Genomic DNA, 26,143 nt, shown 5'->3' on the forward strand with positions numbered 1-26,143 from the left:
TTCTTCAGAAAACACAAACATCTAGTTCTTGTTATCCTTGGATTTGAATCACATTTCTCTCAGTTTAATCCCCATGTAAACATCCCTGTGGAGAAAACAATGCTATTAGAGTACCAGACATTAACACAACTGGGACCCTCAAGGGAGACACTGTTGCCACAGTAACCTGTCCTATGGGGTGTGAAAGCGTGTCTGCTCATCTTAATTAGCATGAGGGAGCAGAACCGATGCTAACTCTCTTTTTTCTAAAATGAGGTGACATAAGGTGACAGACAGTACCACGCAGACATCATTCCCACAGGCTGCTGCCTCTTGTTTGCACAGGTGGGCGGAGCCACCAGCCACATCCAAGCACATTGTAAAGGTTTAGTTTTGTAACATATCTACATATCATGCAGAACAGCAACATACTGTACCTTCATAGCCAGGGCGATGAGGGCGCCTTCGGTAGGACGGCCCATCAGGGTGTTGTTCCTGATCACTGCATCATTGCACACACAGCCAGCCTACGGGATTTCAGACACCAAATGAAATATGTCACAATAGTACCCGAAGAGCTCTGCATTTCATAATAACCTCTGCTCATCCTCACCTCCACAATCTTGCTGATGGAGGTGTCGGAGAAGCCATGCACCAACTCTCCATTCAGCAATACCTCGCCGGAATTGTTATACCCAACACCAGTGACCTGTAAAGACATTAAGTAAGACATTAACAAGAAACTGACTGACACATTACAAGTGACCAATATTCGCAGGTATTTGGAGATGGGTTGGTGATGTCAGCCAAAAAGGATAGGAAAGTTATTACAATTTGAGCAAAGATTACAAATTTTAACATTCACAAAAGGCTCAAACACTGATGCTTGACGACTTTAGCAGTCAGTCTTTTGACAGTTCTCTGTTATGCAGCCCTACAGGGATATGAAATAAAAAGCATGATGTGATAGACCTGGGAGAAGGGACCTAGTAAGTTTCAAAAGTGAGAGCCTCAATCTACTCCTCAGCTGTCTGCTTTGAAGATTCATTAGAGCGCCTGGCGATGAATACAGGACTCTGCACTGATGTCATTAGGCCTCAGAGACATTTCTCCTGTTCCTCAGAGGGAAACCCGGATCCATAGGGTCCATGAAACATTGCAGCTATTAACACTTAAGATCACACTGCCAAAACGGTGCTGGTTTCAGGACAAATGACACCTGACAGAGCATGCAACTTTCTGTCCTGATGTCTAGTTCAAAGTTTCTTTATGTTTATGAAGTTTCATATGCTCACCAAAGCTGCATTTATCTGATCAAAAATACAGTAAAATGTAATGTTATGAAATATTATTACAGAATTAAAATAGTTTTTTTCTATCTTCAATATTTTAAAATGTAATTTTATTCCTGTGGTGGTAAAAGCAGAATTTTCAGCAGCCATTACTCAAGTCTTCAGTCAGAAATCATTTTAATATGCTGATTTGATGCTCAATTAACATTTCTTATTACTATCAAATGTTAGGTTGCACTGCTTAATACAAATTAGCAGAGATATATTTACTGTTGTGTTTTGGTCAGTTAAATGCATCCTTGCTAAACAGTAGTGTTCACCCACCTTTGTATTTAACTAGTGCTCCCAAGACTATCACGAGTCATTCTTGCAAACTGAACAAATCCTCATGAAGTAACAGACACCATCAGTGTTTAACCCTATGCTCATGTATCTGAATGGGGGCAAATCATTCAGCCTGTTAATGCCAATAAATTAAGATAATAATAAATAAATTAAGTGCTCAAAAGCACATATGGGTGTAGTGCTTAGGTGTCCAGATATTTTGGTCAAATACACTCTCAGAAAAAAAGGGACAAAAGCTGTCACTAGGGTGGTACCTTTTCAAAAGTACCCTATTGTACCTTTTAGGAACTAATATGGTACAAAGGTGTATCTTTTGAAAAGGTACCACCCTAGTGCCATCTTTTGTACCTGTATTTCTAAGAGTGTAGTGCATTTTATCCTCCTGAAAGTTTCAGGGCCCTTACCTCAACGTGCTGTCCATCAGAGGTGAACAGGTGAGTGGCTGTCATCTCATTTTTTGTGAGAGTGCCTGTCTTATCGGAGCAGATCACATTGCAGCAGCCTAGGGACGAGAGGGAGGTTAATACACAACCAAGAGATTTTGATTTACATTAAATCATCCATAAATGTCTACAGAAAATGGAAATGAGGCCCAGTATTTAAGTGAGATTGAAAAATACTCTCCAAGAGACCCACATAATGATATTTTCACATATGAACAAAAAACACTATGGTAACACTAACTATGGTAAAATGTAAATGTATGGCCTCTTTACTTGGTAACTGCTTTACATGTGGCTCATCTAATAAGATTTTGTATGAAAAAAAAAAATATGACTGATCAAAAACAAGAGCTGTTCTACACTCCTGGGCCATAAGCATTCTTGTATTATCATCTTCAATTAGATCAACACAAAGCTATGTTCAAATATTGTTTTGTAGATTAACTCATTTGCGAATTGTGCCAAAACAATCCTAGTTTTGACTCCACTAACAATGTACAGTAGCCTCAAGGGTTTTATTCCTCTCACTAGGCAAAAGTATTGTTTCATAATTAGTAAAGAGCCATCAAGTCCATTGTGTTTGAAAATAGTTCTAACCATATTAATAAACATTTTATAAAAATGTTAAAATGTTACTGACATCCAGAAGAATATTTGGCCTTGATTTAATGTGTCTACTCTGCATGTTCAGTGTGACTGTGGCTGGTCATTTGACTCTGTGGGCTGACCGATTCTCATATGACTCATTATGTAATGCCACCGAGGGAAGAAACCACCAAAGTGACCTTTTTGTTCTCCTGTGTGCTGTCCAAGAGAAAGGAACTTCACAAGGTCTTTGTCTGAACATTAGATAAAAGCTACTTTGACAATAGATTACAGATCATTTATGCCTTGCCCTTGTGTTGGGTTGATCAGTGTGTTTTGTGAACATTCGCTCTTTCTGTTCTGAAAGGGTCGCAGATAGAATGAAAATGTAAACTTTTATGAATGTAAATGTAAGACTTCTGAAGACCTTTTTAAGAACAAGAAAAAAAAAGAAAAAAAAAAAAAAAAAAAAAAGTTACAATCGGCCGATATGGCCTCTAAAATAAAATGTCTTCTATTAACATCACTTCAAAGTTACAAATATTTCCAAAAGATCTCAATTACTTGTTAATATATTTTATTTTTTTAGTTTAATGGTTTGAATGCTTGAATATATTTATGATCTCAACCACCTGAAAACAGAAATAACTAACTCTTTTGATCACACTGCAATAAAGTGATGTTCGTTGCCATAATTTTTCCTGTTTTCCAGTGCAAATGTATAATTATTCTTACATCAACATACATTTACTTAAAAAGCAAAACGATATAAGATAAGAAGTCCTGCTGATCACAAATAAGTGGGTTTATGATTACAATAAGAACAAATACAGTTGAAAAATCAACTTTAAACAAAAGGAAAAGTTTTCATTCCCCACTGACAGTTTGATCTGGTTTTAAAGTGCCACTATTATGGGTAATGAAAGGTTCATATTTTGATTTTGGGAGTCCCCAGCGACAAGTTGACATGCATGCAAGGTCAAAAACACTTTATTGCTTCATAATATGCATTAATTTTTTTTTACCTTATGTGCTCAGCTATGATTAGTTTTAATGATTAATTTTTCCAAACCCCTCCTTTGCATGATGCTAATCTGCGGTGATTGGTTTCATTTTTAGTTTATCATGCCTGTGATGCCTGATAAAGCAGGGTTTGTGAGCACAAGTGCTGCTTTGTGTACAGTGTTATCTGGGAAAAGCAGCACCTAGTGGCAAAGAATGAATTTGCATTTTCATTCAGACCAACAAGTGGGCTGGCAATATGCTAAAGTTTCATGTTAAAGTCAACATGAAACAGCTTTGGATTCTTTTTAAAATCGACTAATAATAGGGGCGACTTTAAGCATAAACTCACTTAATTTTGATCAATTTGTCAGAAAATAAGACTCCATGTTTAATTTGCATCTCAAGTAAATGTATCTCAATTAAAAACAGGCTTATATTTTTTATTGGAAAAAAAAATACTGGGGTATTCATTCATGGAAGGGTCAATTAAGATATTTTAAGATCCACAGCAATTCTGTAATTAGCACAGAAAAATAAATATGTTCATCAAAGGAAAGCCATTTGGCATTTTGCAAAAAAATTCCCTGTAACCAAAATACCGTATTTTTCGGACTATAAGTTGAAGGACCAACCAAACTATGAAAAAAAAGTGCGGCTTGAAAATACGGTAGCCAGATAGCAACACAGTTAGGTTACGTGTCATGCCCTCAAACTTGGATGAATAAACATAGTTTTTGGTCACTTTCAAGCCCTTAAATCACAAGAGAACTTTTTGCAAACCAAACAATTTTGGTGCTACACTGGGTCACCACATGATGTCCAATGCAAAGTCTGGGTCATGAAACAAATGTAGAACATACTCAGCGTCTCCACTATGGGCAGTTTCTTAACGATCGCCCTTTTCTTCACCATCCTCATCACTCCCAGTGCCAAAGTTACCGTCACTACAATGGGGAGGCCTTCTGGGATAGCTGCCACAGCCAGGCTGAAGAAAAGAACAATGACGCAACATTTAAAAGGCCAAAACCTCCACTACATATCACGTAACATGCCTCTTGGGAACATCTGTCTCTGTGCTAGACTCGCTAATTAACGACATACCTGACGCCTATGGTGAACATGTCTAGAATGTGCTTCCCCTGAAGCCATCCGACCATCATGATCACCCCTGAAAATGGAAATATATTAGTGCCATCATGGGACTGCATATTTAATGAGATGGTATGCATCACTAACTCATGAAAGTGCAATGATTGTTAATTGGACAATCTTAATGAGGTGTCTACCAATTATCCCAAAGGAATAGAGGGAGAGCTGTTTTCCCAGCAAATCCATGCTTTTCTGTAATGGGGTTTTAGGAGCCTGTTTAAATAAAAAAAAAAGGAAAAAATTTAATATGAAGCAAATATGTTGTTTTTTTATATATTATGTCAATCTCTCTGGTTTATGCTTGATTACCTCCTCTGCTTGCATCATCTTAAAAACTTCGCCAAATTCTGAATTTTCTCCAGTACCAATGACAATACCCTACAATTTAAAAGCAAAATGATTTCAAATTCATTTGTCTCATCCAAAAAAATAAAAAATAAAAATAGAAATATTTGAATCAGAATTATGGACCACTTTTTTTTTTTTTTACTATGTGTGAAAATCTGAAGAATAAATTAAATCAATCACTAAATACTATTTTAATTGAATAAAGCACTACAACAGCAATGAAGGATCAGGTAAACAAACTGTGTGACTTTACATTAAACTTCAGCGCAAATCACACAAATCAAAACTCACTAATAATTATCCACAAACATGTTAAAAAGGGGCAATGGGTTATGGTATTGTTTTTGGTGGTACTTTGTGGTCCGATTCATCAAATAGCAATTACAAACATGTAATAGTACCTTGGCCTTCCCACAGGGCACCAGTGAAATTGAAATCTTATTTAAACATTTATCTAAAACCCCTTCAAAATTCAGTTATACTAAAGAAAAGGAAAAACAAACAAGCAAGCAGTGGGGGACATATGAAACATTTTATGAATGAAGGCAGCTTGAATTATGTGTTCTCTGAGGCATCCTGTGGGGGGTATATTGGGGTGCAGGTCTAGTGAAGTATCAGATGTAACTGTACCTTGGCCTTCCCACAGCGCACCAGCGTACCCATGAAGGCAATATTACTGCGGGACGTGATATCGCCATTGGTGGCATCCAGCTGAGGGGCAGAGGTCTTGGTGGAGGGGGTGGTCTCTCCTGTCAAACTGGACTCGTCAACTGACAGATCAACCGCCTGCAGGGCAGTGAAGGGACAGCTTCACTAACAGGTAATAAGGACATTACTGCGATTTCTGGCACAAGATTTCTCCACTTCTCCACTCCAAGGAGAAAGCAAAAATTAGAGATGTTACTTTGTGTCCATATCTTTTCTCACCTCGAACAGGCGCAGGTCGGCTGGAACTCTCTCTCCGACTGACAGACAGACGGTGTCTCCAGGCACTAGCTCTCGTGCCAGCAGGTGCTCCAGACGTCCTTCTCGAACACTGGAGTACAGGGAGAGACAAGAGGAGTTGGAAAGAGAAATGAAGAGGGCGAGATTGGTGCCCTGTGGGCTAGACAGAGACCAAACAGAATTATTAATGTACTTCCAAAAGTCCTAACAATCAAAAAATGCTTGTTGAGGGAAACTTGTGCCCGATTAGGAAGAGTGACAGAAAAAAGCAGCATAACACATAGCGGTGCGCACTGAGGATGTTCTACAGGTGTTTGGGAACAGGGCTCTAGGCTGTGGTACGGCGCGTTTTGAAGTGCAAATGTGAGACTTTGTGTGTTTGAAATGGAAATTAAGCTTCCCATTCTCACTCTCTCCATATGTTGTCTGAAAGGCTGCCTTTTATGCATTTAGTGGGTGTAAAGCACTGGAAAATACACTTAAGACAGCAAGAACTCATCCCATTTAACATTAATGCAGTTATGGAAGAAAAAAGAAGAGCTTCCTTATCTTTTTAAGGCAATATCCAGGTTAATATATAATAATAGATCAAATAACTAAAAACTAGAAGATGCACAAATGTATCGGCCAATAATCAAACTTTGAACGATTAAAAACAATTTATTTAATGATCCGCCATCAGCCAGTTGTTTAAAAATAGCCGATGATCAGGGATGATTATATCCGGTCAATAAAAAGGTGGCAGAAAAAGAATGTCAGAATGCAACTCATACTGTGTGTGTAGAAAATCTCTGTTGAATTAAGGGCTGTCAAGATTAACTTGACAACAATGCATTAACAGTTAAAAATAGTGACATTAAAGCAGGAATTATATGACACTATGAAACATCCATAGTTCAAGCCAGAGTTGTCAGATCCAGAGTTTTTCTCTACACCAAACATAATTTGTAGTGCGCCTCCCATCCAACTATCGCAAAGAGCTCCGTACTTTCTTACTTCTGTTAAATCTAAGCTTTTATATCCTGTTCATTCTATCACAAAATTCAAACAATGAAGGCCATTTTGACGCTTTTAAATGTGACGTGACAGATTGCTGTAACACCTCAGTTCAGAGATTTTCAGCAAATAAATCCAGCTTTGATGAGCATAAGAAACTTACTTGAAAAACAAACTTGCTTAAAAAAAAATTTCCTGACCACAAATTTTGAGATGGTCCTCACTGCAGAACTCGAGTCCAGGGGACATGGTTGGATGAAGATACAACTCCTCCCACCTAATATACACCTAAACCTACCAATCTCCACCCGCAGATGTGGATCTAGCCACGCCCCGCGTATTTTGTGCTCCTCAGTGAGGGGCTACTGCAAATTTTGAACAGTAGTGTATACATTTTCCCAAAAATCAGGACTGAGTTTGTGTCATTTATTTGTTAAACCAGATCCATTTCTAACAGCCATTTGTTTTGACATAGAAATATATAAGCTTTAAGCACTTTTTGAGTTTTGTAAATAATGCTCACCAATGGCATTCTGGAGGCACAAGTTTCCCCAGCTCCTCCAGGGATTTTTCTGAGCGGTATTCCTGAAATGAAGCAAAAGTATTTGGACATTTGCAGCCATTGTAAGGTCTATAGGTTCACATGGGTAAAATCACATCAAATAACGTCACATTAGGTCATGTCATCAATGTGTGTTGGATTTACCTGTACAAAGGCAACTGTAACAACAATAATAATAGCCTGCAAAAAAGAATGATACATGAGTGTTAATGGACCAAAATCCAGTACTTCAAGGAAATCAAATGACTGACAAGGGGAGTGAGCAGGAACTTACCACGGTGATACTGACGGCATCGTCAAACTGACGCATCAACACACTGATGACAGCAGAAGCCAGCAGCAACAGGATGAGTGGGTCTTTAAACTGGAGACCAAAAGAGAGATAGTCAGGAAAACTGCATGGGATTGCAATGCTTCTCAGAATTCATCGTGTCCCACACCTCAAGGTGAAGGTCTGTGTTTATCGGCCTCAGGGATTGAGGTAGAAAATTAATGTTAGCTATACATCACAGCAACAATTATTGACCTCTGTGTCATTTATTATGCTTTTTCAGATGCCACATACACATACACGTGTCAGAAGAAACACTGCTCAAACCGATTTACAGTATTGGTCTGCCATGCTGTGTGGCTACGAAGTTAATACTGAAAAGAACCGATACATAACATGGCCAGCTAATTTTTGCTAGTAGCAAATTTGGCCATTTCTAATTTCTGCAGCTAATCACTTGAACTGTCCATCTCAGTGAATCAGTTCAAATGCAGATTTAACATACATAAGTGTTGTATAAGTGTTTAAAAAAATTTATTAAATTAAATCTCTTTAAACTAGATTTATAATCCCAGAATTGCAATAGTGGTCTCAAACATTCAGAATAGGCTTTATGTGGGTAAACACTATTATATACAGTTGTAATGCATGTATATAAATTATGTATATTATATAAATAAATATGTATATAACAGTAAGTTTGACTGGATCTTGAAATTTATTCTACAATCTACAAGCAACCGTTTTATAGTCTACTGAGGTAGACTCCAAAAACTTGAAATGTTCAGTTTAACACTAAATGAAATGCTTGCAGTGGAGTAACACCGTTTAGACAGGAAATGTATTCACAGGTGTTATTTGGCTCATTTCAGTGTTATTTGTGCTTATTAAGTCCCCCAAGGTCACCTGATTACCAGCTTGGAATTGCTAATGATACACTTTTTAAGTGCTAGAAAACGGAGATTAAAAAAATGGGAGTGTGGGTTACTTTCTTTGATTGGCCAGACACAGAGAATGCAGAGCTTTAATCTACGACAAGATCTGACACCCAGGGATTGCTGCGTTTGCATAACCAGCAATTAACAGCACCACACAAGATGAGCTCCTCATTTCTTTTGAGCAAGCAATATGGCATCCTTTTGAGAACCAAACCACGGCGACACAGTTACAGGCAGGTAACACAAAGCACAGGAAGGCTGTCTGCTAAAAGTGCTTTGACGTTCTCTAACATCTACTGTGACAGATCCGGATTTACGCTGTGGCTTTGTGATAGGGATAGTGGCACTAAAATAAAAATACCTTTGAGAATTTGAATAAATCTGAAGGAAAAAGAAAAAGGGAGATTATTTAAAAGCAGCACTGGTGGTGGTGCCTGACAAAAAAAAAAATCTGACATGCTCTGGTCTGTGAAGAATTGGGCAATAAACGGGCAGAGTGACTGAAAGACAGAGGGAGGTAGGCACATCCCAAAGCAAAAAACTAATATGAAGTGACAGATTAAAGACACGCCAGCTTGTTGCTTTTAAAGCGACTCTCTGAAACGCAGTCATACTTCAGACAAACTTGTTCACAGACTTGAACACTTTTTACATGCCCAGAAAACAAGTCTTGTCTTCTCTGAATAGCAGAAGAAAGACAAAGGTGAAACTGGGAACTCAGCTACGGCTGCATTAGAAAATGAGTGTAGTCACAGGAGTAAAATAAGATGTGAGGAAGTCTTTATAATTGCAGAGAAAAGTGATTAGCAGTAATGAGAACAAAAGGCCAATCCTTCCTCACACAAACTAATTATCATCATTAACCACCCAGACGCAGGGAGCTGTGACATGACATGTTTGTACTATATATTTACCCTTGTTATTAAAGCTAGAATTTATTTTTACACATGCTTTGCAGTTTTAGAGAAACAGGGATGTATCACATTCTGCAGAGGAACCCACAAATGATGAAGGCGACAAAGTGTGCCACCTCTGAAGAGGGCCCAAGTGAACGTGGAGGGAAAAAAATACAATTCCTCCCAGTTATAACGCTATATTTAGCCAATCAGCACAAACCTCCTAACCAGAGTGGACTGAAATTTTTCACAGAGGACAGCGATCTGTCATCTCTACAGTGGAAGACAAAACTGAATAAACTGGGTCGTTTTAAAGCTTCAAGGCATATTCACAAAAGTGTTATTTTTTTGCCATGACACTTTAAATAGAAACATTCCAAGCTTCTGCTTATGGACCCCTTTCAAACCAAGTGGAAAAATTCACAATGACTTTGTTTGTATAGAGTGTACATCAAGAATATTTGTAGAAAACTGAAAAGACCCGTAGGGCTGGCTAGAATCACATATATTTTTCTTTTTATATAATTACGACCTTCATTCGAGAAATCTTGATATTGATTCTGAATCTTCAACCATACAGCAAAAGAAGTCATAATTTACATGAGTTTGTAGTCTGAACTGAATAAGAAGACGTCGTAAAATAATGCCAAGAAAGTATTTCTTTGTATTGAAGTCCCCTCAGAGCCTGAAAAAAACAGAGCCTGACCAGTGAAGTCTGATTCACAAGCAAATGTTATTTTAAGTGAATTGTATACATACAGCACAAACGGTGTAGCACAGTTCACAAACAAATTACTTTTCTGAGCCATTCATTAAAAAAAAAAAAAAAAAAAAGAATTAAATGGCAAAAATGTCACTTATTTTTATTGTAAGGATTCTAATTTATTTAGAGCAGTCGTGACCTCATGGTTAGAGAGTCAGACTCGTAGCCCAAATGTCGCGGTGTGTGTCACTGCTGAGTGAAGGTGATAATAATTTAGATAATACTTAAGTTCACTGAATTAGTTACTTTATTTTATTTTGCTGGGGTAACAGAAAAGTTTTACTGGAATTGGTATAACCTGATATTATGGAATGACATTAGCAAGTTAAGAATCAAGATTTTTTTGCCAACCAACCTGAGAGATATATTTTTTCCAGAGGGGTTCCTCTTCGCTAATGTCAAACTCGTTCCATCCATGGTAGGCGCGCCGTCGTGTAACCTCGTCCCGGGTGAGACCGTACTGTAGGTCAGCCTAACAAAGCGAGAGAGGGAGAGAATTAAGTCAGAAAAAAAACGCTTTCCCAAAATAACTCTCATTAGATGCGTAACCAGGACTACTGACATTAACCACTAACAAATGTGACCCTGGACCACAAAACCAGTCATAATGATCAATTTCTCGAAATTGAAATTTATACATCATATGAAAGCTGAATAAATAAGCTTTCCAAAGAGTGGGGGGACTATGATGTCACCCTTCAGGTGGATCAGTTGTCCTCGACAAAAAGCCTAAATGATTTTTCCATAGGCTTTTGAATTATTGCAAAAAATAAGCTCTGTGTTCAACCATAGTTCATGAAACTTACACGTTTTGTCCATCAAGATAATACAAAATAATATAACTTTGATGAATCTACCAACCTGGAATTGATTCCTTTGATGGCAAAGCTGAATTTTCAGCAGCCAATACTCCAAATATTTTTGGTAAAAACTTCTAAAATTAAATTTAAAAAAGTCTAAATAAAAGTGGCAGAACTTAAAAGCTACACTTACACCACCGCCACACTTTCCACAACTGTTTCAAACTTATTTTCAACGTGTTCAGTGAAAAGGATTTACTCTGTATAGGAATTTTAATCCACAGTACATGAACCGTTTCATATAAACTGGAATAAATATAAAACTATAACCAAACTAAAACTTAAAAATATTATAGTGAATAAATGAAATAATCATGACTAATGGACAAATTAAAGCACGTATTTTGAAATAAGGTGCATTAAAAGTCAATAAATCCTAGATTAATATGAATATTTGTATTTAGGGCTGCTCCGATCATGATTGGTCGATCGTTAATGCGCATCTTGTCAGTAATAATCGGAGCAGCCCTATTTGTATTAAAAACGTTTCTCCACATATTATTCAATAACATTCTAGTGCATTCAAATTTATTTAATAATAGAAGAGTGAGCGAGTTTTGGATAAAGTATAAACTTATTTTAGTGAATAAAGTACCACATTTCAGCTTTGTAAGTGTAGGTACAAATTTTTTTAGTTTATCATTGCTTCCAGGATATCCTTATATGCTTTCTAACAGCTTCATGTGGCCGTAAACATTTAAATTTAACGTGGCTTTAAGCACTATGCATCGTTAAAGTTTCACTTTCACCTTGACTAAGCTGGTAAATGTGGTGTTTATATGGAATAATCACAATGTTTACCTTACGATACGAATGTGTGGTCTAATGGTTAGAGAGTCGGACTTGTAACCCAAAGATCACAGGTTCGAGTCTCCGTGCCAACACGAGTTATATTTGGGCAGAGTGAATGAACAGCGCTCACTTTTACCCTCCATACCCATGGCTGAAGTGCCCTTGAGCAAGGCACTAAACCCTCAATTACTCCCCAGGTGCTGGAGCAAATAGCTGCCCACTGCTCCGGGTGCGTGTTCACGGTTTGTGTGTGTTCCCTACTCATTGCTGTGTGTGTGCACTTGGAGGCGTTAAATGCAGAGCATAAATTACGAGTATGGGTTACCATACTTGACAAATGTCAACACTTTCACTTTAAATTTTCATCTTCCATCTAAAGATGAAAAAAATATTGTCAACCAACTATTAATTGGTTATTCAACAATTAATTGTATTATACAACAACAGGAAAATACTGTCAATTGATAAACTATTTGGCGTGATGACGTTTAAAGTCTCCGATGGCTCCATGTAGTCCCAATTAGCAACTTGTTAGTCTTTTTTTTTTTAAACGTAAAAGTTAAAAAAAATTATGAGTGGGGTGTAACTGGTGTGTTTTGAGTCATAGATAAAAATGTGAATGTATCTTGAGCATGTGTGAACCAGAGACCTTATTTTATGGATTTAACCAAAATCCCATTCAAAAAAAAACATTGACTGTGGGACTATGGTAAGTGCTAAAATGCTAATTCACTTCTGGGGTTTTGCCTACAAAGTGACATCATAGTTCCACCACTATTGATGTTTGGTTAGTTAGGACAATATCTGGCAGAGAACCTATATAAATATCTGGAATCTGAGGAAGCAAAAACAAACAAATAGTAAAAAAAATACTGAGAAAATCGCATTTAAAGTTGTCAAAATTAAGTTCTCGACAATGCATATTACTAATCAAAAATTTGGTTTATATATATTTACGGTAGTACATTTACAAAATATCTTCAAGGAACATGATCTTTACTCAATATCCTAATGTTTTTCCGCATAAAAGAATAATCAATAATTTTCACCCAAACAGTGTTTTTTTGGCTATTGCTAAAATTGTAACCCAGCAATTTAAGGCTGGTTTTGTGGTCCAGGGTCACAAATAAGAATGCTGGAGCCATGATAACATAACTAATAAAGCCAGTGTCCTGGAACTTGAGTTTTGGTGTGTCTACTCTTAGATAATCATCACAAACAACACATTTCTGCTCTATAAGGAATGGCAGTCAAAATTGTGCTGAGTACAACCAAATCTGACCACCTTGTATCGCTTTACAACAAACTGGGAAGCCACAAGGTATCCTTTGCTTTCCATGTTCAGTTTACACTCAAAAACATGGCAGAACACAAATGAAAGACTGATTGTTTTATTTTGTATTAAAATAGTACTACCCACTGTGTATTATTCATGGTTAAAGTGCTTCCTGGAGACTGTGGCTGAATGTTGATGACAGGGGATGAATAAAGGTCTTCTGGGAGCAGATGGTCATGTCAGTATGGTGATGGACATGGCACTACAAGCTATATCATCCACGCTGAGACAGCAAGAGCATCCCAGCACTCTCTAATCTTCCTGGCGTGATTCATTAAGGGACACTGTGTGATATCTGCAGGGATGGGCTTTCAATCCCTCAGTGTCAAAGCATGCGGTCTGTGCATTTGGTGGCTGTTTGACTGCATTAGGAAATTCAACTGGACTTGCCCTGCTGTTGTTTCTATGGCCTGTGGCTAGACACACAGTGTGCTTTAAACAAGGAAAACATGATCAAGGATCAACATCCTTGTTCCTGAAACATAACTACTATCAAACAATCAAAGTCCTATGCTTTGCCCTGGCATTAAAAGCAGGTGCCAATAAAGCTTAATGGGACTGCTGATCCAAGAACAACAAAGGATTAAAAGTTATCACTTGATAATGTTCCTAGAAGTCCTTCCTAGAAGTTTCTAGAAGTTGCATTGTGGAGAACACCTTTTTGATTGGTCAAATGGGGCATTATGTGGTCAAATATTTATTTAATGCTATTAGAATATTACTACAATGACTACTTCACACTACTTCATGACTCTCTTATGCCACTGGTCAAATCTGTGAGCAAAATGTACTTTTGAATTTCAAGGGTCTAGAAAGATTGTCTGATTACTTGTTTGTTGTACAAGTTGTACAAATTAAACTATAAATATAAGTTAAGACTGTCTTGGTTTTAATGAAAAATATATGTAAACATGCCATTAGTCACATTTGTAACCACATAACCCATTTTGGTAACCAATTAATAGGTTCACATTATAAAATTGTATATTTAATTTTGTTGGCATAAAAAGTACAATTGAAAAGATGCAATTATGGTTAATTTATTACTTAACCATACATCCCAACAAATGTCTGTATAAAAAAGTATATATTTTTTAACAACTTTGATCAAGAATGTAGCATATGCTTCCACGCATATCTTGAAGCTTACTTTGAATTACTTAAAAGGAAAAAAAAAGTTACATATGAAAAGACAGGACCAAAAATGTTAATTTGAGTCATTACTTCAGTTTCTACAATGATCACCACATGTACATGTTTATCTTTCAGGTTGTAATCTTGCTTGTGTATGGAACTACTCCCTCATGCAGCTGATTAAGTTGCACAGAAACGGTCAAAACTACCAATAACAGTTCAAAAGTATGTGGGCCTGAAAGATATATGCAGCCTTTTTCATACTCTATAACAGTGCATTTACTGAAAATATGTCAAGCCAAAATAAAGAAACAAAGCTGAGCAAAATTATATTTACTCTGATAATTATATAATTAAACAATATTATATAAAAATCATTATTGTAGAGAGTTTTTGTTTACACCTTGGGAAGCTATTAGAGTTGCCAATTTTTTTCAATTAACACTTTTAATTTCTTTTTAAGGAAAGCTATGAAATGATGTGTGACATGAATATACCTGCAGTGCACAGACAACCTCGTTCACAGGTAGTTCACTGGCTTTTTTCGAAGTCAGTACTGGAACCATGGTCTCATTTTCACAGTGGGGTTGACACTTGGCAAGCTGAAAAAAGAAAAGTTCAAAAACAGATGAAAACAAAACATCAACAGAGGACAAGGAGGATGTTAGTATCTTGGCTAAATTTAATAACCCATGCTATTTAAAAGGGTTCCATCTTTGGAGGTAATCCAAATCAAAGATTACTAAAACTTCCTCATAAAAAAAAAAACAAAACATAAGTGCAATGTACTAAAGGATTACTGGCCCAGAAGAAACTTTGACCCATTCAATGTTGTACAAGGAAACAACAAACACATCTAGGCAAAGTAGCTCCTGTAAAATCATCTGACACCTTCTCAATTTGCATAGACTTTCAGCTACCAAAAATGCATTAGTGCCATCCACAGCTGTGCCTCATTCTGACTGGAGGAAGATCGGACGACCATAATAATGGAGAGCCCAGCAGATGGATTGGAAAGCATTAGGGAACAGAATGACATTATTTAAACTCTAGATGGTCATGAACATCAGGTTAAGTCTCACAAAGAGCACACGATGAACATCCATGCAATATCCCATCCCATTTGCTTTGCTGGATATTGATTTGGTCAGATAGCAATAAATCTTTCAATTATTTTTTTCAATACCATCTGCCAAACTTAAAAAAAAACAAGCATTCAAAAAGAAGAAAAACAGATAATCCTAAATATACTAGATTTTCAAATTTTCTTAAGAAAATGTGAGATACTTGCCTATGCAAAACTTCTTGTCGCAGGTGGTTGCTAAGTATTCTGGTTGGTTACTTGCTGACTCAAGTCAAAAGTCAGACCAATTCAAAGTACAGTACTGAGGGTCAATACGATTTTTTTGGAATGCTTTTAAATATTCAAATATATTCCATGGGGAGCACAAGACACTTCTTTAAAAAAGCATGCAAGCATTTTATTGACCCTAAACTTTTTAAAGGTAGTGCGAGTCTATGGGATTTTTAGAAAGTAACAAAGCTCTTCTAAAGTGTAAGATTAGTAAAAAAGTTAAAAGTAATAATTTTAATAGTGACCAGGAACTACTTTCAGTTTCAGCCAATGGTTTGTGTTTACTGTAACTTGTAAATTAACAGAAGTAGAGTTAATGAAATGTAGATATATTCCTGGTTCATTCAAAGGGTTCCTGCAGGTTTTTTAAGCTCAAATTTAAGACTTTTTAAGATCTGCACAAATTAAATGAATACCATTTGACCGGGATAGGGCAATGTCTATAGTAACATATTAAACTGTAAAATGACTGTATTTACAGTTCCGATACAAGTTTTCACAAAAACTAAAAGTTTCATAAAATGATGCACTTCACATTTCAGCCTTTAAACCATGTTTAATTAAATGGATGAGTTAAAGGTATTAATTATTAATTATTAATTGAAAACATTATCAACTATAAATTATTGATTAAATAACATATAAATACATTTTACTGTTTCGATTGTTATAATGCATTATCTTCTTCTTGATCCACTAGTTCAAATTTACAGCTCTATGTGTTTGCAGGATAAAAACATGGGTCAATTTTCACATTGGTCTGAACAAAAACAGCGTCATCTAGCCAGTTCTATTGCAAAAGAGAAGACCTGATTCAAACATCAAAAAAACAGGTCCATTTGTGATAGCGTAGTAAATGAAAATGAATGTTGCTACCTTCTGATAAAACTTCTTTAAATTACTTTTTTTCCCACACCAATCTACACTTCATGCACCATACTGACAAAGCAAAAACAGAATTGCCAAAACTTTGTAAATTTACATATATAAATAAAACTAAAATACATACATTACATAAGTATTCATACTTTTAACCAAATATTTAGCTGAAGCAAAAAGTCTTTTTTGTTTGATGTGACAAGCTGTACATCAGCATTTGGCAATTATCTGCTATTCTTCTCCTCATATCTTCACCTCTCAAGCTCTGTCAGGTTGGATGGGGGCGAACACACATTTTCAGGATTCTCCAGAAACATTTGATTAGGTTCAATCCCAGGCTGTGGCTTGCCAATCAAGCACATTCACAGATTGTCTATAAACCACTCTTGCTGGGTGTTTAAGGTCACTGTCCTGGAAGATGAACCTTCTGCACAGTCTGAGATTCTAAATGCACTAGAGTGGACTGGGTTTTTATTTAGGCTATCACAAAAATTTTGCCGCACTGAGTGCTCCTTTTACTCTGACAAGTCCATCAGTCCCTGCTACTAAAAAACACCTCCTTTATTTCTATTTATTAATTTCTCTTGTGGCCCGTAAAAGATAATAGCCTAATCTTTAGCCTAATTAACAACAGGTCTAATAATAATAATAATAATAATAATAATAATAATAATAATAATAATAATAATAATAAATGTAACAGGCCTACATTAAAGGGGGGGTGAAATGCTCGTTTTCACTCAATATCTTGTTAATCTTGAGTACCTATAGAGTAGTACTGCATCCTTCATAACTCCAAAAAGTCTTTAGTTTTATTATATTCATAAGCGAAAGATAGTCTGTGCTGATTTTTCCCGGGAAAACATGAGCTCCTAGAGGCGTGACGTGTGGGCGGAGCTAAAGAATCACAAGCGCGAATAGGATTTTGCGTTGAGTGCGTTTGGAAGCTGTGACATTACCCAGAGCCGTTGAAAAACATATTTAATGGCTCTGACATTGCCTTGAGGAAAAAACCATCATCCAAAATAAACCATGGCTAACAGTCAGATTCAGCCATTTATTTATGATCCAGAATCAGATCCCGAGGCTGAAACTGAACGAGAGCAGCAGCAGCAACGACTCGCTCCGAGCGGGGCTCGAACCTGGGTCTCCGATGGGAGGCGGACGCACTAACAAGGAGGCAGAGATATTTGAAGCAGTTTTACTCACCAAAAACACACTCCTTTTGTGACATTTCCCGACGCTCTCGCTCTGATCAGTGAAGTCTGTTGTGCTCTCAGTGCTCTGCTATACAGGAGCGCGCGCTCTTCCGGGAGAAGTGCCCTCAGGACCCATATAAGGAAATTCCGCTCCATCTAACGTCACACAGAGCCATACTCGAAAAAAACTTTCCAAAACTTGTGACAAACTGGAAGGAGTATTTTTGGAAAAGAAATATTCCTTCAAACGTACAACTTAATTTTTGAAACTTTGTCCATGTTTAGCATGGGAATCCAACTCTTTAACAGTGTAAAAAACTTAGTATGCATGAAATAGCACTTCACCCCCCCCCCCCCCCTTTAATTAGTTATGACAAATCCTTTTAATATTAACAATATTTGATGCTTTTGACAATATCTTTGGCTAGTCGACACACGATACAACACAACCCAGCATGGTGAGGTTATCACAGGGTCTCCCACAGTCCGCTATGCCACTGCTAGAAATGTGGTCCTGAAACTGCAGTGTAAAGGCGGATCGTTTTAATTCTAAAACACTGTTTTAAAACTAAATTTAAAGGGGGGGTGAAATGCTAATTTTCACTCAATGTCCTGTTAATCTTGAGTACCTATAGAGTAGTACTGCATCCTTCATAACTCCAAAAAGTCTTTAGTTTTATTATATTGATAAGAGAAAGATGGTCTGTACCGATTTTTCCTGGAAAAACACGGCCGACTGGAGGCGTGACGTGTGGGCGGAGCTAAAGAATCACGAGCGCGAGTAGGCTTTTGCGTTGAGCGCGTTTGGAAGCTGTGACATTACTGTGAGGGAAAAACCATCATCCAAAATAAACCATGGCTTACAGTCAGATTCAGCCATTTATTTATGATCCAGAATCAGATCCCGAGGCTGAAACTGAACGAAAGCAGCAGCAGCAACGACTCGCTCCGAGCGGGGCTCGAACCCGGGTCTCCGGCATGGGAGGCGGACGCACTAACAAGGAGGCAGAGATATTTTAAGCAGTTTTACTCACCGCCTGCGGTTCCAACACACGATCGTGACCCTTTTTCGTTGGGATGGCATCATCCTTAAGAAATAAACGATGTGCAAATCCATCGTCAAACTGGGCCTTGTTTGTAAAACAAGCATCTTCGAAATGCAGGGAACAAACACAAACACTTGCACAACTCCGTTGATGCTCTGTAAAAATAAACTCCGTCCACTGGTCCCTTAATGCTGTTTTTTTTTTTGGTAATCTGTGCAGGGTTGTCTTGCCCTGGCAACCAAAAACACACACCTTTTGTGACATTTCGCGACGCTCTCGCTCTGATCAGTGAATGTCTGTTGTGCTCTCAGTGCTCTTCTGGCAGAAGTGCCCTCAGGACCCATATAAGGAAATTCCGCTCCATCTAACATCACACAGAGCCATACTCGAAAAAAACTTTCCGAAACTTTTGACAAACCGGAATGTGTATTTTGGGAACAAAAATACTTCTTCAAACGTCCAACTTTATTTTTGAAATTTTGTCCATGTTTAGCATGGGAATCCAACTCTTCAACAGTGTAAAAAACTCAGTATGCATGAAATAGCATTTCACCCCTCTTTAACGCATTAGTGAGAACGGGGGCCTAAAACACGCTGCACTCGTGTTTATTTGATAAAATCATAGCCTTTTGAAGTTTAATAATTAAGAGTTTCTTGTACAATTTAAGACTTTTTAATCCCCCGTGGAAACCCTGTCATTCAGAATTCCCCAAGGTTAAATGCTCAGAGACTTTATACTAGAATGCTATGCTTTAAACAAAATAGGTTACAATGGAAAGAGCAAAACATTCCAGGTGGTTGTTTAAATTTTTAGGCATAACATGCAAATATAAACAAAATCCTGCTGTGACTAGATTTCAGGACATGACCGCAAAACATACCAGACAGACAATAGGTTCAGAGCGTCTCTGAGAATGAGCTTTTAAGAGAGTTACCCTCAGGATGGATGGAGAAAAAGACAAGTGAAGAAATCTATAGAGAAACAGAAAATTGGGGCTACCTTTTGTAGTCAGTTTCAGGTTAAGCATCAGATCCAGCATGAATCTTCCAGCGCCCCATACATCAGCTTAGCATCTTGAAGAGTAACACTGTTTTCTTCCCGCACTATCACTCCAGCGTAAAGATAAAAGAAAGTATCTTACATGTCTGAGCCTGAGCGGATTCCCATAATTAAGAGTGACAACAGCTTAAACCTGGATGAGCCAATCCCACATTCTCACCTCTCTATGAACAGACTCTTTAAACTAATGAATGAGTGCCATCTGAGTTATTCGGGTCAATTTGCGAAACTGGTATAGTCCAACAGTTAATTTTTGTACTGTACAAATACGGTATAAAATGCATCCCTACTCAGAAACGGGATCACAGTCTGCTGTCATTGGCTAAAAAAAAATTATATTACAGCATTTACTTGTCTAACCGGTCTCAAACACTGTATGGCTACAACTGTACAATACCGTTCAAAAGTTTCAATTTGGTAATATTTTTCTGAAAGTCTCTTATGTTCACCAAGGCTGTAATTATTTGATCACAAAGACAGTAACATTGTGAAATATTATTTCAATATTATATATCTGCTTTCTACATTATACATTTTAAAATATGATTTATTCCGGTGATGGCAAAGCTGAATTCTCAGCATCATTAATCCAGTCTTCAGTAGCCCTTATCAAACAGACATTCTGAAAAATAAACTGATAAAGTGTCCCAGGATTTGTCATGGGATCATTGGATTTTGGTTCATTCACACTGCCAGTGATTTTCTGGAATCTGTGTGTGAACCCTCACACACATCCCCTAAAGACATGTGACATCGGGTCATGACTTTAAATGTAATACGAAGCATTCCACTAAAGCTGGCAAATGATCTTAGTTTCTGTGCAGAAAGTGAAGAGCTCCCTGGTCTAGGATTCATTACAGCATTGCAGACAATTTTTCATCGTGAACATTGATCTGCATTTAAAACACCTGGTGTAAGAGTTGCACGATTATTGGCATTGGTCCTGTCTTTTGTTCACACAGGGCGTATTCAGGTGCTGGTCCCCAAAATGTTACTAGATCCTCATCCCAGGATCAATCAAGGAACATGTTGGGTAATTTTATGTCAATTTTATTGGGATCAATGCTAGGAGCTAGTGTCACATGATCCTTCAGAAAACAATCACATATGCTCATTTGGTGATCATGAAACATTTCTTAGTTTTATCAATATTAAAAATAAATTTTCATTGACAATTAAAATTCAAAAAGAACTGCATTTATCCAAAATATATCTAACATATCTTTGAAATATCAGTCTTTACTGTCACTTTGCATCAATTTAATCCACTCTCGAGGTTTGAGGTCATTGACAGCAAACACCATTGGTTCTTGCATGTTTTGTGACGCATTAGGATGTAGGCGAGTTTAAAAACAAATGCAAATTGGACTTCAGAGCTACAGCAGACAGAATATTAAATGAATGCCTTAAACTTAGTTCCTCACACAAAGCAACTGTATGGTTTCAGATTATCAAAAATACACATGCACAATTAGTATGGACTAACTTTTTTGGCATTTTGCGCATCCACTTTCTTTTATGGAAATCTCTGACATTCCTCTGAAAAACTAATTTTGTGCTCCACATAAAAAAAAGAAAATAACAGTGCTGAAAGAACGTTTAGCATTTTCAGCGATCTAATAATAGTTGTCCTCAACCATTATCAGGAAAATGATGTGAATCTATTATCATTTAGGTGCTATTTGATTGACAGTTTTTCTCTTCATCATGTTTTTAATAGTAAAACTCTAAATCAGTTACTAAGAAAGAAGTGTGATATCAAAAGCAAGATAAGGTATTTATCATCTCCCTCAGTCATAGTCATAAATAAGCGACGGAAATAAATAAATAAATAATCAAGTTTTAATTGTTTTCGTGTCTCCCAGGCCCCCCTATCTGGGTCTCAGTTACAAGCTCTGCCGGGTTCTCCCGCTGACAGAATAAGGCCAAGCATAGGTTCAAGGCCATACAGACACAGAACAAACTGCTCTCTCAGCGCTCTCCATTAGATGATCGAGACCGATTGTCTGCAGTCCTCTGAGAGGCACAAGGTCAGGTTCACTCTAGCAGAGCCTCCACAGAGTTGAAACCGCACTCTGCCCCATCAACCCTCTCTTTACCTTTTAAACATGAACGCACAAAAATGAGGAGGAAAAATGCAGTTCACTAAAACACTGATAATAGTGACCTCAGCCCGTGGCATACCCTTAACAAACCTCACTCTCCATTCTCCATCTGACAAGTTGAATGGTTGGTCACACCTGGATTTCATCTTTGTCTATGGAAATTTTTTAATTTTTGATACCCTTTATACCCTGCTCAGGACAATTTCACATTGTTGCTCTGTACATTTCAATAATCAGAGTCATTCTGTTTGTGAATAAAGTGTTGACCATGTATCTATGAGGGCAAGAGAGAGAGGGACATTTTTTTTTCTCTCGTCAAGAACAAAGCTGAACAGACTGTGTTAAACTGGTATTACACTGACTATTTACAATACTATAAATAAATAAGACATTTTAAAAAATTAACCAACATTGTGAATGCCTAAAGACTGTGCCATAGACATGTTCTGCACTATTCTCCATGTGAAAACTGTATGTAAACTCTAGTATGAAAGCCGAAATGCAGATCGTTTTTTTTGTTGTTGTTTTTTTAACGGCATGCCATTTTTTTGGCTATTTTGGTGTATACCATACTTAAAATATTAAAATTCTAATAATACATTTTGAAAAGCATTAAAAAAAAAGAAAAAAAAGAAAAAACTTTTCAAGGGTTTCAACTGAATAAAACAAGTTCAAATCATTCCCGAGAATCTTCTTTACTCTATCGGTTTGTTCTTTTGAACAATTTGAATTAGGGGTATTAATTTTAACAGGTTAACCAATAACCAACCGTTAAGAATTTTGACCGATTAATACAGTCAAATCAGTTAAATGTTTTAAAAAGTAATTAACTTATTTTCAGTAATTTATCAAAATATTTTTTAAGGTTTGCTGCATTGTTAAAATAGGCTACGCTACACATATAAAAAATAGTTTTTTAGAGAAAAAAAAAACATAAGTCACGTAGCCTATTAGTAAGTCACATTATTTCATTCAGAAATAAGCCTAATGCCAACGAGAAATGTTTACAAACATTTATAATAAACACTGTAAACATAGCTATGCTATTTTAGTTCCCTTCACTCCACAACAAATCCTTTCAATTAACAGTAGCCTATTTAAAAAAAGAACAAAAATAAAAAAATTGCTTTTAAGAAATTTTAGCAACGACAAGACAAAACAAATTCATTTGGGCTAAAACGAAACCAATGTTGGGTCTCTCATTCGACACAAAATCAAATGTTTGCGTATTTGCAATGTATTTGAATGCCAAACTATTATTTATTATAGACTACTTCACTCGCATTCCAATATCCACATAAAAAAATGTTTTGCATGTGATAATCACTGGGTATTATTCGATTAGTAGTTGAAAATCACACCCCTCCCGTGCATCCACCCACACACACAAATACACAGCCATAAAAAAAGGGATAGAGACTATTCAGGCTTTCAATCTGTATGAAATAAAACAGAATATTATAAAGCACAGTACGGCACTATGACGGCACTTATGTGAACATAAATTGTAACATTTTAACGTTATTTATAACAATAACCTATTTCATATTTTTATTTTTAAAAATTAGCATGTCCACAGTTATTTGGCGTCACTACCCTCTGTATTGTCTCCCTTCCCCCGCTGGCCTGTACTCAGATTGCACTTTACGCTCCGGGCCGGTGTTCTGTCGATCTCTGCTACCCTGATTTTGCTACCTCCAATGAAAAAAGTAGGTAGTACTTAGGGAAGTCGTGGCCTAATGGTTAGAGAGTCGGACTCCCAATCGAAAGGTTGTGAGTTCGATTCCCGGGCCGGCAGGAATTGTGGGTGGGGGGGGAGTCCATGTACAGTTCTCTCTCCACCTTCAATACCACGACTAAGGTGCCCTTGAGCAAGGCATCGAACCCCAACTGCTCCCCGGGCACCGCAGCATAAATGGCTGCCCACTGCTCTGTGTGTGTGTGTGTGTGTTCACTGCTCTGTGTGTGTGCACTTCGGATGGGTTAAATGCAGAGCACCAATTCTGAGTATGGGTCACTATACTTGGCTGAATGTCACGTCACTTTCACTTTTTTCACTTTTACTTTTATATGGGCCCGCCAACCCGAGGGGGAGCTTTTAATTGAAACGAAGGAACTAATATTACCCCCGGGCCGGGCAAAGGGTCCTTACACCATCAATGTACAGAAACATAGCAAGGAGATCGGTAAAATAATCCCTGTGACATCAGGGGTTCTACTGTAAATTTATGAAGCTAAAAGAATACTTTTTATGCGACTTTATTCAACAATTTGTCTCCTCCATGTCACCCTAGCACCATTTTGGAGAGTATCCACTAAACACAAACAACGTATGTTGTTCTGTGTCAGCTGCACCACACGGATACATTGTTGTCATTCATATAAAAGCACAAACAACGTAGAAAACATGTCCGCGAGGTCCAGCTTACGTCGAGGAGACAAGCTGTTGAATAAAGCCTTCTTTTTTTTTTTTTTACACAAAATTATTCTCGTATCTTCGTAATATTACGGTGAAAGCCCTAATGTCACATGGATTATTTTACCGATCTCCTTGCTAAGTTTCTGGACCTTGATCATGTAAGGACCCTTGCTGGATATGGAGGGTCAGAGAGCTCTCAGATTCCATCAAAAGGTCTTACAGGTTTGGAATGACATGAGGTTAAGTAATGACAGGATTTTCATTTTTGGGTGAACTATCCTTTTATTGTTTAGAAAGTGAGAGTTGAATTCGGAACAAATGAAAGATTATCATTTACAATGGAATACATCCAGGCTTAGAGATCATACAGTCCAACAAAAAGTGGTATTGTTGACGAATGTCTGTTCTGAGAAGAGTGTTGTTGAAACAAGAACAGAGCTTCCCCCAGAGAGAAAAAAATATTTTTCTTCTTCTCCAAAACCAAGGTAAACAAGGGACCAAACATCCAAGCACTGGCTGTTCAGTGGTGGGAAAAAAATATTCCACTTGTGAAAACACCCAACTAAAACTTTCAGGATTGCATCACAACCTTAATCTGAAACACTTTCTATCAGCTATCATACACCTCTCCATACACCCTAATTTCACTATTGCTTTGATTTTGAATGCACTGACAGATTTCCTAAAAATTCTGCATTTCTAAAAAAGATTAGGATATGAAACAAACATCAGGGAAATGCTCTGTATCAGTGACCACACACCTCGAACTACTTCTCAATCTGTCACCCAAAACTAATGGGAGCGTCACAGGAAGTCAAAGTTACACACATATATATATAGAGCAGGGGCTGCTGGGACAGAGAGCGGTTTATAATCTTCCTTCTGGCTGTCCTGACAGTCCCTGCAGGCGGAGGCTCTCTGGAACTGTTAGATAGCAGAGAGGTGTCAGTCCACAAGTGAAAACGGAGAGAAACAGAGGACAGGGCAACAAGAAGGAAGGAAATCCAGTGGAATGAGGTGGTTTTCTTCACACACAAAACCTTTTACACACACACACACATTGAAAGAACAAATATACCCTAGTCATCATCCAAGAGGTGAACAGTCAGACAACCACAAAACTCTCCCTCACCACCTCAATCATGCGCAAACATATCGTTCTGTAATGATCAGCATTGCACAGCACTATTGAGCATTTCTTTGGCCTGTAGAGCACAACAGTGACTGTATTTTTGAACCCTCAGTTAAGGAAGTACTTCTCCTATTCCTTGTCTCTATAAAGACTTCAAAAACCAAACCAACCTGCTCTAAGATGATTCATAAAATTACAAACCTGACATAAAGCAAAACAATGTGATAAACACTTCAACACAACCTTTAATATGATTCGTCACAATTAACCATCTTGTTAGAAATACATCTGGTTCGAGTCTAAAACTGTG

At 37.3% G+C, this 26,143-nt stretch overlaps 2 protein-coding genes across 2 annotated transcripts in view; one reads left to right on the forward strand and one right to left on the reverse strand.

Moving 5' to 3' along the window:
- The window catches only part of LOC113059477 (collagen alpha-6(VI) chain-like), a 1,020,620-nt gene that overhangs the window by 400,596 nt on the left and 593,881 nt on the right, over positions 1-26,143 (forward strand).
- Positions 1-26,143, reverse strand: part of LOC113059516 (calcium-transporting ATPase type 2C member 1-like) — a 37,720-nt gene that overhangs the window by 8,811 nt on the left and 2,766 nt on the right. Inside the window, exons 2-15 of the mRNA XM_026228040.1 lie at positions 15,137-15,241; positions 10,873-10,989; positions 7,924-8,013; positions 7,794-7,829; positions 7,611-7,672; positions 6,074-6,182; positions 5,777-5,932; positions 5,108-5,176; positions 4,936-5,011; positions 4,751-4,817; positions 4,510-4,634; positions 2,021-2,118; positions 593-688; positions 417-506 (exon numbers count right to left, since the gene is read on the reverse strand). Of these exons, the coding sequence (XP_026083825.1) occupies positions 417-506; positions 593-688; positions 2,021-2,118; positions 4,510-4,634; positions 4,751-4,817; positions 4,936-5,011; positions 5,108-5,176; positions 5,777-5,932; positions 6,074-6,182; positions 7,611-7,672; positions 7,794-7,829; positions 7,924-8,013; positions 10,873-10,989; positions 15,137-15,241 (1,296 nt within the window). The remainder of the gene's footprint in view (positions 1-416; positions 507-592; positions 689-2,020; positions 2,119-4,509; positions 4,635-4,750; positions 4,818-4,935; positions 5,012-5,107; positions 5,177-5,776; positions 5,933-6,073; positions 6,183-7,610; positions 7,673-7,793; positions 7,830-7,923; positions 8,014-10,872; positions 10,990-15,136; positions 15,242-26,143) is intronic.

Source organism: Carassius auratus, chromosome 41 (genome assembly GCF_003368295.1).
Source record: "Carassius auratus strain Wakin chromosome 41, ASM336829v1, whole genome shotgun sequence".
Lineage (NCBI taxonomy): Eukaryota > Metazoa > Chordata > Actinopteri > Cypriniformes > Cyprinidae > Carassius > Carassius auratus.